Source organism: Peromyscus maniculatus, chromosome 8 (assembly GCF_049852395.1).
Source record: "Peromyscus maniculatus bairdii isolate BWxNUB_F1_BW_parent chromosome 8, HU_Pman_BW_mat_3.1, whole genome shotgun sequence".
NCBI lineage: Eukaryota > Metazoa > Chordata > Mammalia > Rodentia > Cricetidae > Peromyscus > Peromyscus maniculatus.
Window position 1 is genome coordinate 91046341 of NC_134859.1, and position 18368 is coordinate 91064708.

The following is an 18368-nucleotide window of genomic DNA, read 5'->3' on the forward strand; positions in this document are numbered from 1 at the left end:
ATTTAAGGTGTGTGAAAATGGGAAATGTTTCAGAATTCTTTCCCCTCTATGCTGTTGTTACACTAAGATTTCAAAAGTTCAGTTTTAAACTGGATCAGTGGAGTTCTGATAAGTTGGTAGAGCACTGACTACTTACTGTTCAGTGACAAGCTCAAGATTTTAAATTTCCTTTTGTTGCTTTCTAAATATAGACTTAAAGATGCTGCTCATCAGGCCAAAGACATCTCTGTCCAATCTATACCTAGCTCTCTGGACAGAGGGAAAATGTTCGTGCTTTTTAACCCAAATCTATAGCTATGGCTAGGACTCAAAGGTGTGAGTCTACTCCTGGTGTTTATAGACACCGGTTACCTGCTTTTTCTACAATATGGATTTAAGTACAGATTGGTAATGCTAATATATCTAAAACTTTTATGTCTTTTTGTAAACTAAAAAAATTCATGTAAGGTTCAGAGAATCAAGAGTGTCATAAGACTTGGATTCACAGGTCAAAAGGACTCCAGAGAAGTACAGCCTAAATTCTCCCACCTGTCTATTCTCTCTTTCCTGGTCTTGGGGCTCCTCCCCTTCCTCTATACTAGAACTATGGGCCTGAAAGTTCCAAATGTAAGATTTTCCTTTAATTTCCTAAATTTTAACTTCTGTCCCTAGTCTCAGCAGATTTCCACTTGGCTGACAGACACATCTAAGCATCAGCTGCTGACTACAACACACTCCAAATGACCACAAGCCCTGAACTTGCTGAAAGCTGATGTGGACTAGTCCAGCCTATGTGGATGCTCCCTGTCTCTTCAGCTGGGTCAGCGAGCCAGATGTTTCTGATGAATGCCCCATTGCCTGAATTCCCTCCTGGCCTTTGACTAGCATTCCAGCTTCCTGGGCCCTGACGACAATGTTCTAGTTTCAGCAGGAAGTAGTTACAAAAGAGAGTACACTGTCCTTTATCCCCAAACAGGCTGGGATGTTAGATCAAACGGAAACTCCCTGACATAGGGGATTATAGCTCCCTATAATGCCTACTGGCATACCAAGAAAGGTACCTGTTAAAACCAAATAGACCCAGATCTATCTACAGGTAGACTCGTTAGCTGAAATAGTTCTACAATATGATAGGCACTCAACCTGCTCTATGTAAAACAGAGAGGTTATTAAATAGCTTTAAGAAAAAATGTTGTTTCTATATAAACTACTCAGGAATAATTAGAAATAATCTGGCTGTATTAAAAAAAATCATTGCAAAAATGGGGACCTGAGATGAATTAAGTAACTGGTCCCCATTTTCATTTCCAGGTCCCTTCTATATAGTAACTCTGATGTCAACCATCACAGGGCCTTTGGCACATCTGGTTCTGCTAATTGCTGTTGGCTCTTAACTAAATAATAATTCCTGTCTGAGTACCATTAAGCTGATGTTTATTAGATCCCAATATAAACAGGTACCCATTACAAAGTCAAGGATTTAATTCAGGATACAACTCAAGGGGGGAACGTGAGAGCCAAATTTACATTTTAAGTTTTAATTGCTATGCCAGAGAGATCCATGAAACAAAAAAAGCCTCTGATCTGCAAGCCCCCTGCCCAAGGACAGATAGTTCCTGAAATGCTTTGGCTTTAAACTGTGGTAGTGGTCTTATTCTCAATCAGTGGGATGAACACTACAATTGATGTTATAAAATAGTGGGAAACACTTTTAGTTTGCTCTTTAAAAAGAAAAAAAATCAGCTAGGCATGAGCAAGAAAATTAGAAAAGATTATGCATGAAATATAGACAAAATCCAATAGAGGGACTAGAGTGATAGCTCAATGACTAAGAACACTTATGCTCTTCCAGAAGACCCAGGTTCAATTCCCAGCATCCACATGTTAACTCACAACCATCTGTAATTCCAATTTCAGGAGATCTGATGCCCTCTTCTGACCTTCACAAATATAAGACACACACATAGCATACAGACACACATGCAAGTAAACATCCATACATATCAAACAAACAAACAAACAAACAAGAACTTTTTAAAATCTAGAAGTATTTAAACATTTTCTCCCACATGTTTCAAATGGTCTAAGTTCTCCTTGCATTTCAAAGAAACCCATTAAGAAATTATGACTGGAGCTGGAGAGATGACTCAGCAGTTAAGAGCACTGGCAGCTCTTCCAGTGGTCCTGAGTTCAATTCCCAGCACCTACATGGCGGCTCACAACCATCTACAATGGGATCTGATGCCTTCTCCTAGCATGCAGGTGGTGTACATGAAGACAGAGCATCATATACATTAAATAAATCTTAAAAATTATTTTAAAAAAGAAATTGTGACTGAAATTTATACATAAAAGACATATAGCACTCTAGTCCACAGACCAAAACTCCAAGAAAAGGCCTTTAAGCAGCCTTGCAACTGACTAGCTTCCTGCCCCAGTCCTGCCAAATATTTGTTTCTATAGTGCTCATAACAGGTGATAAAGGGGCTGGAGGGGGCACTAGGCAGCTAAGCAATCTGCTTTGAGTTCAATTCCCAACACCCATATCAGATGACTCACAACTCTGTAAATCCAGCTCCAGGGGATCCAATGGTCTGGACACCGGCATCTTCTCTTTCATTTATGTACACACCCACACACTGACACATACACATAAACATTAAAAAATCTTTAAGTAATTTTTTTTGGATTTCTTTCCCAGAAGATGGGGTGGAAAGAATAAAAGAGCCAGAGGACGTGGAGGTACACTGCAAAAGAACTTCTGGGCTAGCAAGGGAGTTCAGGGGGCAAAAATCCTCACAGCTAGGCCTGGCAACCTGAGTGCAATCCTTAGAACCCACAGTGGAAGAACTGAACCACACTAGTTCTCCTCTGACTGCCAAATGCACACCATGACAAACGCTTGTACAAATATTAAATAAGGAAATGTTTTGTTTTGTTTTAAAAGGCATCTTCTGGACATGACATGCTTTTGAACTCATGAGCACACCACTATCTGCTATCCACACAGACCTACATAAGCTTGGGCCCTTGAACCTTTCATCATGGAAGAGGGAAGGGTTCGCAGGGTCCCCACCCTTCTTGGAGGAACTACGACAGTTCATGAGAGCTGGGGAAGAAATGTCACTTTGCTCCATGGTGTAGCCATGGGTAAGTTGTCCATGCTCCAGGAATGAACCTCCCACCCATGCTCATGCAAACAATCCTAAACAAACTCAGGCACGCACACACGCACGCACGCACGCACGCACGCACGCACGCACCCCAGAACGAAGGTAGAAGAGTTGCTGGGGAGAATGGTTTCAATGAAGAGAGGGATGAGAGGATAATGGGAGGGCAAGAATGACTAAACTTTATTATATACATGTATGAAACTGCCAAAGAAGAAAGATACACTCTTTAAGATTTCTCTACTCTGTGTATAGTGTCTGTGTGTGTGCATGTGCATGTCAGTGTCCTCAGAGGCTGGAGGTGTCAGATCCTGGAGCTTGAGTTACAGACAGCTATGAGCGGGCTGAAGTGGGTCCTGGGAACCAAATGCAGGTCCTCTGCAAGAGCAATGAATTCTCTTAACTGCTGAGCCATATCTCTTGCCTCAAAAAAAAAAAATCTTAAAAACATACAAAAAATAAAGCCAGGCAGTGGTAGTGGTATACACCTTTATTCCCAGAATTCGGGAGGCAGAGGCAGGCGGATCTCTGTGAATTTGAGGCCAAGTTGATCTACAGAGGAAGTTCCGGGACAGCCAAGGCTACACAGAGAAACCCTGTCTTGAAGAAAAAAAAATGCAAAAAATGGATTTTAACATTAATTTTGGACAAAGGGTGTTGTTCATTTATGAGTTACTCTGGTCCAATAGTAAGGAGTGAAACAGAGTCATTGTAAGGCTTTGAAATGACTCATGGTTACTAAACACCCGACACTAAGACGTCAGTGGTTCATGAAGACGTTCTCTCCAAAAGAATTCTGAGTCTGTGTATGGACAGATCCTACTGGAATCTAAATAAATGATTTAATCTCTCTGTGCCTTCAGCTGTCACAGCTGTCACCAAGAAGACTGGACTGGGTAAGTTTTAACAATCAGTAAACTCCAATTCTAGACTAAATTTACTTGATAGATTACAGCCACTCCAGTTGTGCACAAAGACTTTCTGTAATTCTTTGAATGAAATTGCTTGTGTAATTACATTTTTATACTTTGGCTTGACATCTTAAATGGGGGCAAATATATTTTATAAACAAAATAACAGAGCCCCAGTAAGGACTGGAAAATGTACTAAAGATGGAAGAATAAATTCAAGTTTCAGCCCAAAGTTTTAGAATACTCTCCTGCCTCGAGTTCTGATGTGTTGTTCCCTTGTCACATTTTGTAGCAATTGTAAGTTATAGTTATCTGTTGAGTGACTTTTATAACCAAGAGAGATTCACAGCTTTCCATGTAGTAAAATAATTGTAGTTTGAAACATTGTGAAAATAAACAAGTTGGTAATTCCATTAGAGGCATCTGTCCCGGGGCACTCTTAAACATTTGTCCACAGAGAGATCTATAGGGAGACTCAGCTACAGCATGATTTGCAATGGCCAAACACTGAGAAGCACTGATCAGTAGGAGAACAAGGAACAAGATGCAGTAAATTCATAATGTGGAACACTGTATAGCAATTTTATTAGAATAAAACTTGATCTAATTTAATAAAGATAGTCTCTATAATACATATATGCACTATCTTCAACTTGAAAAATATGAATATGTATATTAAATGTCATCACTAAACTGTAACTACTAAACATTTAAATTTAAGGTCATGTTCCTTCTTATAAAGCAAAAACCAAGCTGCTTCATTTCCCAAAGCTATGGTCAGCACCACGGACAGTGCCCCAAGAGGTCAGCACCATGGCCAGTCCCAAAGACTCAGGTGCCTGAAGGTTTTCAAAGAGAAGGTGCTGACTTTTTCAAAAAGATTGTACTAATCAAAGTGACTTTTACAAATGCTGGAGAGATGGTCCAGCAGTTCAGAGTACTGGCTGCTCTTGCAGAGGACCTGCACATGCTGTATTACAGCTGTTTGTAACTCCAGGTTCAGGCAAGTTGAATTAAATCTGATAAAATATGACACTCTCAGACAGAAAGAAGACACATTAGGTGATCCTTCCAGAAAACACTCTCACACTAAAATGAATGATTTACCTATAAAGTCTCACAGCCAGGACTCCCACCTCAGAACCCCTGAATCACCTTTCTCCAAAGCACACCTGAATCACCACTGACACTGACGAGCAGTTCCTATCTTTAGGACCACACCATCCACATCAGCCAGACCCTAGTCCATGCTTCACACAGCTGCCCACCTGCCTTAGTCTGGATCAATCACTTGACTTATTGTTTGACCCATAAAGTCTCCCTGATTCACCTCTCTAAAGATCTGACTCTCAGGTGTGTGTGGGGGGGTGGCATACACCTTTAATGGCAGCACTTGAGGCAGAGGCAGGTGGATCTCTGTGAGTTGGATCTCTGTCTACAAGGGCTGTCTCAAAAAAACCAAAAAGGTCTGATTCTAGACAAGAAACCATTTGTGGTAGAAGGAAACTGTTTTGTAACATGATGTCAGCCATAAAATATATTTTTAGCCCACCAAAGTTTACAATCTACTGTCTTAGTTACTGTTCTATTGCTGTGATAGGGCACCATGGCAAAGACAACCTATAACAGAAAGCATTTTATTTGGGGGCTCTCAGTTCCATGGCATCATGGCAGGGGGCATGGCAGCAGGCAGGCAGGCATGGCACTGGAGCAGTAACAGAGCTTACGCCCTGGTCCATAAACACAAGGCAGAGAGAAAGGTAACTGGGAATGGTGTGGGCTTTTAAAACCTCAAAGCTAGCCCCCAGTGACACACCTTCTCCAACAAGGCCACACCTCTTAATCCTTCTCAAACAGTTCACCAACTGAGGATCAAGCATTCAAATACATGAGCCTATGGGGGCCACTGACTTCCAGACTACCACATATACCTTTTCAAACAGGAAACAATTATATTAAATTATATATTTAAATTATATAGTTATATATAATTTCATATTATGTTAATTAATCATAATATGAAATTATATAAAACATTATATTAAGTTTAAGGGCTGGAAAGACAGCTCAGAGGTTAAGGCAAATACCTGGGTTTAGTTCCTAGCATCCACACAGGGCAGCTCACTATTGCTTGGAACTCCAGTTCCAAGGGCATCCAATGCCCTTGGCCTCTGAAGGTACTAGCATGCATGTAGGTGAACATAGACTCACAAAGTCATGTAGACACACACATACACAAAAAAATAAGTCTTTTTGAGGTTAAATTTAAAAACATTCTTGTACTCCTAATTCAACAAATAAATGTAAGGAAACTAGAAGCTGGTCCCACATTCAAACACACCCTCGTTATTTCACCAAGTATTTGCTTTTTTTCTGCTGAACAGGGAACCCTAGCTTCATGTGCTGACCTACTTTGCTTTGGTGCCAACTCCTCCGCTTTCCCAGCTCGGCGTGATGCTTCAGGTGAAGAGGTGATAGTTAAGGGAATCACTTATGTCAGTGTTTCCCAAAATGCTCCTGAGAAGAACCACTTAAAGGTGACTGTCAAAAACACAGACACATGAATCCCCCAAGAACCTGTGAAACTGTTTTTAAAAAGAAACCTTCCAGGCAATCCTTTTAGGCTAGTCTGGAAAGCACTGACTATGCATTCCTCTCCACCCAATTCTAAACTAAGCCCCTTCATTTTCATCCCATTTTTCTCATCTCTCTTATTGATTCCACAATAACTAAAGAGCCGACTAAAGGTAACTGAAATGCTTACCTTCCCTCCAGCTCAGAAAAAAAGGAAGTTGTGTTTCTAGGCAAACACTCCCACTGGGATTCTCCCACAGTCCTTTGCTGTCACTCTGCTGAGAGAGATGACCAGCGTGCTACCACTTAGCCAACTTCTCTCAAATGCTATCTTCTTTGATCCACTTTAAAGCTACTAAATCTGAGAATATCCTCAAAAGCGCTGGGCTGACAGGTAACAGTGGCCCCATGATAGCAATGAGGAGGACAATCATACCACACAGTCCCCAGTCACAGAACACCATGAAAACCGAATTACTTGAAAAGAGAGATGAGTATACAGAGCTCCCACTGTGGGAAGGGGGGAGCAGAAAAGGAGGGTGGGAGGGATGACCACAGATAAAACCCAGGCAAAAACATCCCCCCAAAGATAAATACAGCACCAAGTGACAGTAAAGCAAAGATTTGGAATTCAGCTAGGCATGGTGGTACATGATTTTAATCCCAGCATTCAGAAGGCAAAAACAAGAGGATCTCTGTGAGTTTGAGGCCAGCCTAGTCTACATAGAGAATTCCAGCCAGCAAGGGTTATATAGTGAGACTGTCTCAGGACAGACAGACAGAGAGACAGACAGGGGACGTGTGTAGTGGGTAGCCATTCCAGCTTGGATCTGGAAGTTACAACCCCCATTGAGACTCTGGCAACTGTCACGCCTATGAGGCGGGGCCAAGGGAGGCGCCTGGAGACCCGAGAGCTGGATGGGCCAGCGCTCTCTGTGCACTCTCTGTGCCGGGACGCTGAACGTTGGAGGTGGACTGAGCAGAGCTCCCGAGAATACCGCTGGATTGCGAATACCGCTGGATTGCGATACACCTTCCCCAGACCCTGCGACCTACCTTTCACTTAATTTGTGAGTTACGCCATTAAATAAATATCCTTTTAACTATGTGGAGTGGCCAAAATAATTTCTCCAATAGACGTAGCAGTCTACAGCTCCAGATACAGAGAAATTACTTGAAAGTAAGTAATACTAGAGGTAGCAACATCAATCTTTTTTCCTTTTTTAAAAAATATTTTGGTTTTGAGCCTAGCCTTTAACAGTTGAACCATTTCTCCAGTCCAAATGTTTTCTTATTTTAATTTTAATGTGCATATAGGTATTTTGCCTTTATGTATGCCCATGCATCAATGCATACAGGGCTCTTGGAAGCCAGAAGAGGGCATCAGATTCCCCTGGGACTGGGATTACAGAGGGTTGTGAGCCTCTATTTGGGTACTGTGAACTAAACCTGAGTCCTCTGAAAGAGTAGTCTGTGCTCTTAACCACTGAGCCATCTCTCCAGCCCCAACATCAATTACTGTGAAGGATCAGATAAAGAAAGGCTGGTGCTTTGAGAAATGTGGCAGTGGAGAAAAAAAGGACAGTTAAAGGGGCTGGAAAGATGGCTGAGCAGATAAGAGCACTGGCTGCTCTTACAGAGGACCTGGGTTCAATACCCAGCAACCACATGGCAGCTCACAACTGTCTGTAACTCCAGCTCCAGAGGGTCTGACACTCTCACAGACACACATGCAGGCAAGACACCAATGTATATAAAATAAAAACAAATATAATCTTTTTTTAAAAAAGGTAATTAGAAAAGAAAATTAAGGATCATATAAAACCAACAAAGAAACAGGCCATGTCAACCAACCTTTCCCTTCCACCTCAAAAGTTATCCACAGTGAAGATTGTACTTCTCCACAGTAACAGAAAAGAATGTTCTAGACCAATAATATTACCCATAAACCATGAGAAAGACACTTGCTTTCAAAATCACTATAAAAAGAAAACAACATATAATAAAACACCACATTTTAATTGTCTTCCCCCAAACATCCATGAAATAGAAAACAAAACAAAAACACACATCATAATTTAAATCATCTATCCTTGGACAAATCTTTCGAGTTTTTTATTTGTTTCTGCACGTGTGTGTAGGTGTGATGTGTGTATATGGTCTGAGCACAGTTGGGGGGGGGGACAGGCATGCACATATATGTGAAAACCTACCTTCATATTTCCACCCTATCTAATTGAGGCAGAATCTTGTTATACTTGGAGCTTACTGATTCTGCTGGTCTAGCTAGCCAGCTCGCTCTACTGTCTCCTCCTCCCAAATGCTGGGATTATAAGTAGGCTACCACACCCATCCAAGATTTATGTGGGTGCTGGGGATCTGAACTCCTGGTCCTCCTGTGTTCATGAGCACTCACCCATCTTTCCAACCTGTGATTTTCTTTCTTCTATTTGCTTTTAAGATCTGGGGATCCAATACAGGGCCATATACACATACATGCCAGGTGTACCAGCTAGTTGTTGTCATCCTGACATAGACTACAGTGATCTGGGAGGAGGGACCTCAGTGAGGAAGCGCTTCCATTAGATTGGCCTGTAGGCAAATCTATAGGGCATTTTCTTGCCTAATGATTGATGTGGGAGGGTCCAGCCCACTCTGGGCGGTGCCACCACCAGGCAGACAGTCCTGAATTGTGTAAGAAAGCAAGCTTAGCGAGCCATGGAGAGCAAGCCTGTAGGCAGTATTCCTCGGTGATCTCTGCTCTGGTTCTTGCCTCCAGGTTCCTGCCCTGCTTGGCTTTCTACCTTGGCTCCCGCCAAGGGTGGACTGTGATAGCAACGTGTAAGCCAAGCAAACCCTTCCCTCCCCAAGGTGCTTTTGGTCATCTTTATTGCAGCAATAGAGGGCAAGTCACTACATGAGGCTAGCACCCACTGAGCCCCACCAGCCTCCTCACAACTAAATCAGGAGACTCAAACTGAGAACAGAAGTAAGTATGAGGAAGGCAATGAAACGACTCACGAGAGAGTAAGTTCAAATGAATTGACTAAGATTCTGTGAATGAAGACAGGAAAAGCAAGATTTTTTTAAAGATAAAAATGATCAGGGCCAGGGAGACAGTTCAGCTGGTAAAACGCCTGCCCTATAAGCACGAGGGCCCAAGCGCTAGCTCTAGTAACCAGGTGGAAAGCTGATGAACTGTAGAGATCGTAGGACACACTTTACTGAGGGAAGAGGAAGGGTTACAGGCAGCACACCTTTGCTCTGTTAGCACAGCTGTCACTGCTACTCTGAGGGGACGAACAGCTAAGGCCCAATAATCAGTAACTATATAGATCTTAATAACTGTGAGAAAAATACAGAAACCCAGCTTTAGATAGCTAAAAAATACCACCTACCTTCTATTTCCTGCCCAATAGAAAGTCCAGCCCATTTTCGCTATAAAATGAGAGAGAAAGAAAACAAGTTAAAATCAAGTCAATCAGAATCAGAGAAATAAAGAAAAGATGAAGAGCCATGAATTTCAGGAAGACCCTGTAAAGCCCAGACACAGTGTGTTGTTACGTGCTGAACTGTATCCCGACACCCCAAATGCCAGTCTGTAGCCCCCAGGACCTGTGGGTCCCACTGTATTTAGAATTAGGGTCTTTGCAGACTACATGAGGATACGCCCTGATCCAACGTGACTAGGGACACAAGGAGAACGTCTGTGACGACAGAGGTGGAAACTGAAGTGAAGCCAGTCAGGGGCTGCCAACACCATCACCGGCTGGGCTCTGTCAGCCTTCCCGAGCCCTCAGAGGCAGCTTGCCTCCGTGATGCCTTTTCAAGTTCCTAGCTTTCAGGACCACAAGAGAATGATATTTTTTTCATTTTTATCTACTTTTGTTTTCTTTTTAACAACTTTTATGTTGTTTAAAATTTCTATTATTTTAAGCTAATCAAATTGTGGTTCCTTTTTTAACAGATAATCCAAAAATGAATGTATATTAGACCTTATAGAAATTTTCGAAGCTCGACTTTTTTGTTTTGGGGATTTGGTTTTTATTGTTGTTGATGATGTTTGAGACAGGGTTCCACTACATAGCCCAGGCTAGCCTGGAACTTGGAATCCTTCTTAGTGTGTGCCACTGTGTGCCAGCATGCCTGGTGTGCCCAGAGTGCCCTTCTAGAGCAAAGCTGGCCGGTGTGGAAAGCTTTGTTCGACGTACCATACCTCACTGTCTTCACTCTGGCAGCTCTTCTGTATTAAGTGCATGGCTGCCAATAGTTTTGTATAACTTGTTAGCACACCACAAATACAAATTTAATTCATGAAATTAAACTAAAACTAGTCAGATGATCCACACTGAAACTTAAGCTGGGACTCAAACCATGATCTGGTCAGGATTACCCTGTGTGGTCTGCCCAAAAAATTTTCAGGCACTTAAAGCCAGTCCCCAGTCTTGGCTACACTAGCAAGAGGCAGGACAGAATGCATGCAGGTGGGAATTCAAGGGCTACCTTGCACAGATTTAAAATCAGCTACTACTGAGAACATTCCATAGACTGCTGAGAAAAAGCACTTGATGTAGTGGGTAGCTGTTCTAGCTGTGACCTTGAAGCACCGCCCCTAGTGAGGTAGCAGGTAACTGTTATACCAGCCTATGACCTTGAAGTACATGCCCCTGGGGTGTGGCCACTCAGGACCCTTAAGAGCTGGGATGCACGTACACAGCACTCTCTACACTCCCTCGTGGTTTTGGATGCTGGAGACAGACCAGGAGAAAGAACAGCGTGGGACTGTGCCTCAGCCTTCCAGGACCCTGCAATAATTCCTCTGTTCTGTATCGTGAGTTTCCCTTCTCTAATAAATTCCTTTGCCCATTAAGCAGACTCTGTGGACTGCTTGCAATATCTTTACTCAATAACTTCCAACTGAAAACTCACAGCTTGCCTACTTGTGTGACCCCAGTGGATTCTGGGGCAGGTGGTTAAAAAGGTGCTATACCATGAACATGTGCAGTGAGTACTCCCCTTTCAACTTCTTTCCCACGGGTCACATTCCTTCCTTTGCCCCACATCCCCTAAAATACCCTCTGTAAAATGCCACCTTCTATCTGGCCAAGATGACACTTAATGATGCTAGTTAAACCTGACTGTGGATTCCTCACACTCTGCCCACTGTTACACGTACCATCTTCCCAGCTCTAGAGAAGCCCAGAAAGTTAGGCAGTAATCTAAACAACTACTCTTTGCAGGCCAGGTCTGACACTACAGCATTATAAAACCTCTGTCGGGGGCTGGAGAGATGGTTCAGTGGTTAAGACCACTGGCTGCTCCTCCAGAGGACGGAGTTCAATTCCCAGCACCCACGCGGAGGCTCACAACTGTCTGTAACTCCAGTTCCAGGGGATCGGACACCTTCATAACAATGCACATAAAATAAAGTTAAATAAATTCTTATAAAAGCTCTATTATTAGATGTCGATTTATTAAAAAAAAAGTGTTATTTTCTGTAACCCTGGGATTCAGCATCAAAAGAACATCACACCTTTTCTAAGAGCTAACTGATATTACTTCAGAGATTTTTTTTTTAATTAGAAGAAAAATTAAGACAATACAATGCCGGGCGTTGGTGGCGCACGCCTTTAATCCCAGCACTCGGGAGGCAGAGCCAGGAGGATCTCTGTGAGTTCGAGGCCAGCCTGGACTACCAAGTGAGTCCCAGGAAAGGCGCAAAGCTACACAGAGAAACCCTGTCTCGAAAAACCAAAAAAAAAAAAAAAGAATGTATCTTTAGGGCCTGTGAAAAGGTTCAGGAGGTTCAAGTGTCAGTCATCAAATCTAATAACATGAACTTGAGACCCAGGACTCACATGATAGAGTGATTCCTACCAGTTCTTCTCTGACCTCCACTGTGGCATGTGTGCCCTCCCCCAAAACAAAATAAACACTTTTTCAAAGAAGAATGTATCTTTAAACTCTTTATGTAACATCTAGGTGTTTTTCTTCAGTATAAGTCATTACAGTTACAGGGCAATGCTTGCTTAGAATGAATGGACTCTGCTGCAACTTTCAGGCTATAAGAAAATGTGCTGTCATTTGTTACCTGAGGCAGGCTGAATGCAATGCTTCCTGGAACCACAGATGGGTGAGTCCTCAGTGTAAATATGTATTTGTGATTAGGAGATGTCCTCACGATCACATGCCTAAAAGACAAGAGCACAATCAGGACTCCAAATCAATAAGAACACGTCTTCTACATGTGTTCTTCCCACACACGGGTAGAAACATGGTATCACATGAGTGTCCTGATAAAAAACTGCAAACTTAGTTCCCAGAAACTGTAACTCAAAATGTCTTCTAGACATAAAGACACCTTGGCCTATACAAAGCCAGCTAAGGACATTCAGTTCAAAGCATCAACTTTGTGACGTTTCCAGTTTACAGGGAACTGAAGCAGTGATACAGAGTCCTTGTTATTAAGTAAAGGAAAGACGAATTTCCTTTCCTAAGGGTAATTTCACATATCCCAATAAAATAAATGTAGGAGAACCAAAGGTAGATGAGCTAGGATATAGATGATACAGCTGTTAGTTTTTAAGGTTGTTTATTAAATCTTTCGTCAGACTCTCAAAGCTTGAACATTTATGATAGCAATATATAAAATAGCTATTAAAAATGAAAATTTCCTCAAATACATCAACTTTCATGCAGATGTCAAAATTTCAAAGAACTCTGGACCAATTCATAAGTCATCAGACATTATCCACAACCTACATGTTACATATATTCATCTCATGATAATCTTGTACCCCAGGAAACTAATGAGTCCTTTGAGACAGACTCTTCAAATTTTGTTATGGGCCAGCACTATCTTTTGTATATAAAGGACGGTGGGGATGGGGAACAGCTGCAGAAAAGCCTACACACGCCAGGTATACACCATGGCATGAGCCTACACACTCCAGGCATACACCATGGCATGAGCGTACACACGCCAGGCATACACCATGCCATGTGTCACCACCCAACCCACTATCTTTCAACAAGTAGCTTTTTTACAATGTTATACTTTTCAATGTTATAGTTAGTATTTACATATACTGCTTTGCTGCTAAAACACAAGCCCCTTATATCTACTATATTTTAAATGGAAAGTTTATGTCAAAGAATTCCATAAAACTCTCTCTTTGGTCACTGACACTTCAGTCCATTTGTTGAAAATCTAATCTTCAGTTTGGCATCAGAGAATGTTTGATACCATCTCCTGCTCATGCTGTGGCTAATTCCACAAGACCCCAGAGAGAGCCTTTTGATGTAGATGGCACTGAACTTACCAAGAGCCTTTGGAAGGTCAGTAGGAGATGTGAATCAGTTAGGATACATTATGATAAAAATTCCTTTAAAGATTTGAGGGCTTTGTAAACCTTCAACTTTTACACCTCTTCCATGATCACAGTAACAATGATCACACTAGTGAAAAGTATGGAGGGCTTGCTACCATGCTGGGCACTGGTGTAAGTGTTATATTGGAGTATGTTATTCCTACAACTCCCCCATTTTATAGATCAGGACACAGGAACACAAAGATGGCAAATGCCTTATCTGTGGTCACCAGTTTGTGATTGTCAGAACCAGGACCAAACTTGAACAATGTGACTTCAGAGCAAGATGACTACCAACCACCCTATGTGATCCCTGTACCAAGTGTGTCTACACTAAGAAAATCAGCTTCTAAAGAGGTCCTGTGTAGTATGTATACTGTATCAAGGCTTGACATAGTAATGACTGAAATATGTAACTCTCATCTCCATTTTCCAACTCTGCAAGAGTAATAAAAAAAGATAATTTCTCAAAGTTTCCCTACAATGAGTCTTTGGAAGTTTGTGTAACAAATCTTAGCAAGTTCAAAGAATCAAGTCATACGGCTACTCACTGGCCAGACTGGTAATCCTTCTCGTTCACAACCGCACAGTTACTTAAAGACAGTTCATCAGTAGGGCATCTCGCAGCTTGCATACTCTGTAAGATCAGAAACACAAGATTAAGTCATGTTTTCTAACCTGAAAGAGCATGGCATGCCTCCTGCTCTTTACTCTCCATCACCATAAGCGCCGCAGTAAGCATTCCTCTGTTCTGACTCCTGCCTTTCTTCCTCCTGGGTAGCAGCAAGCCCTTCATTTGGGAAGCTGTCCATCTCTCATTTCCTGTGGCTTGTGTGACTGCAGATACACACATACGCCTATCTTCTCTCCCCCATGGCACTAGAAGAAAGCACTCTTCCTTGACACACTACTACATGAAGACTTTCCTGCTGTGGGATGGTCTGCATGGCAAATGTGTTGCTCTGATTGGTCAATACATAAAACACTGATTGGCCAGTGGCTAGGCAGGAAGTATAGGCGGGACTAACAGGGAGGAGAAAAGAAAGAACAGGAAGGCAGGAGACACTGCCAGCTGCCGCCATGACAAGAAGCATGTGAAGACACCAGTAAGCCACGAGCCACGTGGCAAGGTATAGATTTATGAAAATGGATTAATTTAAGCTATATGAACAGTTAGCAAGAAGCCTGCCACAGCCATACAGTTTGTAAGCAATATAAGTCTCTGTGTTTACTTGGTTGGGTCAGAGCGGCTGTGGGACTGGCGGGTGACAAAGATTTGTCCTGACTGTGGGCAAGACAGGAAAACTCTAGCTACAAATGGCGCTCAACGTGTTGGCAAGAGTTTCCACCTAGAACCTGAGAAAAAAAGATTCTAAAATGGAGCTAAAAACAGTTCCTAGTTGTCTCTTTCAAGCTAGCAGCAGCCTGCGTGTTTGAGCTACTATGGCGGGTTCCTGGCGTGTGCAATATGGCAGGAACAAGGCCTCTGCAAGTGGCACATTAAGCTGCGTGGTGGATTTAGCCTTTGCTAGTACAAAACAAAAAAAGAGGTTTCTGGGCTACACGCTGCTTTGATAGAAACATAGACCCACTATTTCTGAGAATTGATGGCTCCCAGAGCTGGCGGTAAACGTACCACTGCCATGTTGGGAAGCTGAGGTGGGCAAAGCCAGCAGCCATAGCACCGTTTCAGTCTTACAAATGCCGCAGTTTAAAGCAATAGATTCACAATAAGACAGATTCAGATGTAATAGTTTACAATGTGTGTAAAATATACATAGGCTTGAAAGAGACAAAAAAAGGTGATATATACAGTTGTATAAACAAATACATAGTTTTAAAAAATAAAGCCTTTAAAGAGACAGTAAAATTAATATAAAAAATAAGCCACGTAAAGATGAATATTACACAGAGAATCTGGATTGTGTTGTCTTTGGGATTTTTAACTGCAGAAAAACATTTGATCATAAAAGATGTTGAGTTAAACCAATATGTATATTTTAAAGATACCTTGACTTCAAAATTTGGATGTAAGGATGTGTTGCTTTGGAAAGGAGACTCTGCTTTTGTTTCCACAGAAAGCCAGAGGCTATGGATTTGTTCCAGATTAAGATACATCAGGTTTGACCAGCCAAGACCCACTGAAAGGTCTCCAATAACACCATGGCCCAGATAATCCAACGTCCCGATTGGATTCAAGGCAACTGGCTCAGACAATACAGCCTCATGGACTATTCCATAATCCTAAAATTGTTTTTTGTGTCCTGTGGGAGCCCGTTCTGGGGTTCCTCGTGGCTTTACCCAGCAGGTCCGAATAGAGGATGATCAGGACCACGGGCCTGAGTGCAGGTGTCTGAGATGGCCTGCACTTGGCTGTGCTGGGGGAGGAGGTCTTTTGCTCCACCCCTTGGCGTCTCTATAAAAACCCTGGACTAGAGACAGTCCGGGCCCGTTGGAATAGGTTCCAGGCCCTCTCGAGGCTATCCTTTATTTTCTATCTGTTTATCTCCGCAAGATTTTCCGCTATAAATCCTTCTATCTAATATTTCCTGCTGATCGCACTCAAAACTCTGGGAAGCTGTGGGGGTGGTGGGTAAACGCCCCACAGTGTCCCCATAAGATACAGCGCCCCCCTCCAGCAGGAAGTAGTAAGAGAAGCTATGCCCGAATTCCCAAATTATATGTAATTTTACTTTGTTAAGGTTAAAACCTTCTTTTTTGAAAAAAAAAAAGGGGGGGGGGGTGCTGTGGGATGGTCTGTATGGCAAATGTGTTGCTCTGATTGGTCAATAAATAAAACACTGATTGGCCAGTGGCTAGGCAGGAAGTATAGGCGGGACTAACAGGGAGGAGAAAAGAAAGAACAGGAAGGCAGAAAGAGACACTGCCAGCTGCTGCCATGACAAGAAGCATGCGAAGACACCGGTAAGCCACGAGCCACGTGGCAAGGTATAGATTTATAAAAATGGGTTAATTTAAGCTATAAGAACAGTTAGCAAGAAGCCTGCCACAGCCATACAGTTTGTAAGCAATATAAGTCTCTGTGTTTACTTGGTTGGGTCAGAGCGGCTGTGGGACTTGCGGGTGACAAAGATTTGTACTGACTGTGGGCAAGGCAGGAAAACTTTCCACTTTAAATGACAACAGTGTCCTGGAGAAAGCATAGGCCACAGACGAGGAATACACACTTGGAAACATAGACCCGACAGCCAAGTCAAAGACTATTGCGTAGAACCAATACATTCTTTTTTTGCTCAAACTTATTTGCATTGATTTTCTATCTCTTTCACAGAAAAGAATCATGACTGGTAAAATGAAATAACGTCAGGTAGTAAATTTGATTAAAGGTGTCATGAAAAGCATCTTTTTATAAGAGATCCCAAGTGGCTATGAATTGTATTTCCTATAGATGAAAGAAAATCATCTTCCAGCCTGAAGCAGGAAGATTACTGCAAGTTTGAGGCTAGCCTGGACTACAAAGCAAGACCCTGTCTCGAAAGAGAAAACAAAACAAAAACAAAACCACAAAAAAAAAAAAAAAACCTTCCAAACATTTCTCAACAAAATAATTATAAGATGTACCCAAAAATAAAAACAGCAACCAATGGCCTTTTTAGTCAATACCTACTAGCCAAATATTCTTCTAAATAATGACTTTTGTTTTCCTAGAAGAGACACAAAGTCCTCAAGTGCAGAAAAACGCTGCAGTTACTGCCTTATTCACAGGCTGGTCAGAACCAAAGAGGTGCGCAGGATGTCGTTGAGATCAATTTTATGTAATCAAGGTCTTTACAACATTGAATCTTTCCTCCACTCCACATGGACAGAGGAAGTAGCTATCAAAAGATTTCCTTTTTAAAAAATATTTTATAGTTTGTGTGACATATGCCGTGTGTTGTGGGCACCTAAGGGGGCCAGGACAGAGTGTCAGATCCCCTGTAGCTGGAGTCAGGGTCAGTTGTGAGCCACCCAGTGTGGGTGCTGGAAAGTAGACTGGTCCTGTCAAGATCAGCAAGAGCTCACAACTACCGAGCTATTGCTCCAGCCAGTCTTTTCTTTTCTTTCCTTTTTAAAGAGCATACAGGGATTACTGGTAATTACAAAATACTTGAAAGAGCTTAAGGTGTTGGTGCACATTGGTAATGGCAGCTGTCTTGAGGCTAAGGCAGGAAGACTACAGCTTCCAGGCCAGCCTGGACATCACAGTGAGTTCCAGGCAGCCTAAAGCACAGTAAGTCCTCCTTTCAAAAACAAAACAAACGGGTTTCAAAACAGAAACGAGTTATGTAATTATTTTTATAAAAAAATGAGTGTTTCAAACATGATAACTATTTCTAAAGAGAGTATAGTAGCACATTACCAAA

General features: G+C 42.1%; 1 protein-coding gene across 2 annotated transcripts in view; it reads right to left on the reverse strand.

Moving 5' to 3' along the window:
• Positions 1 to 18368, reverse strand: part of Nsf (N-ethylmaleimide sensitive factor, vesicle fusing ATPase) — a 148260-nt gene that overhangs the window by 107382 nt on the left and 22510 nt on the right. For both annotated transcript variants that reach the window (XM_076543500.1, XM_076543501.1), the window contains exons 2-4: positions 14556 to 14641; positions 12726 to 12825; positions 10033 to 10072 (exon numbers count right to left, since the gene is read on the reverse strand). In XM_076543500.1, the coding sequence (XP_076399615.1) occupies positions 10033 to 10072; positions 12726 to 12825; positions 14556 to 14641 (226 nt within the window). The remainder of the gene's footprint in view (positions 1 to 10032; positions 10073 to 12725; positions 12826 to 14555; positions 14642 to 18368) is intronic.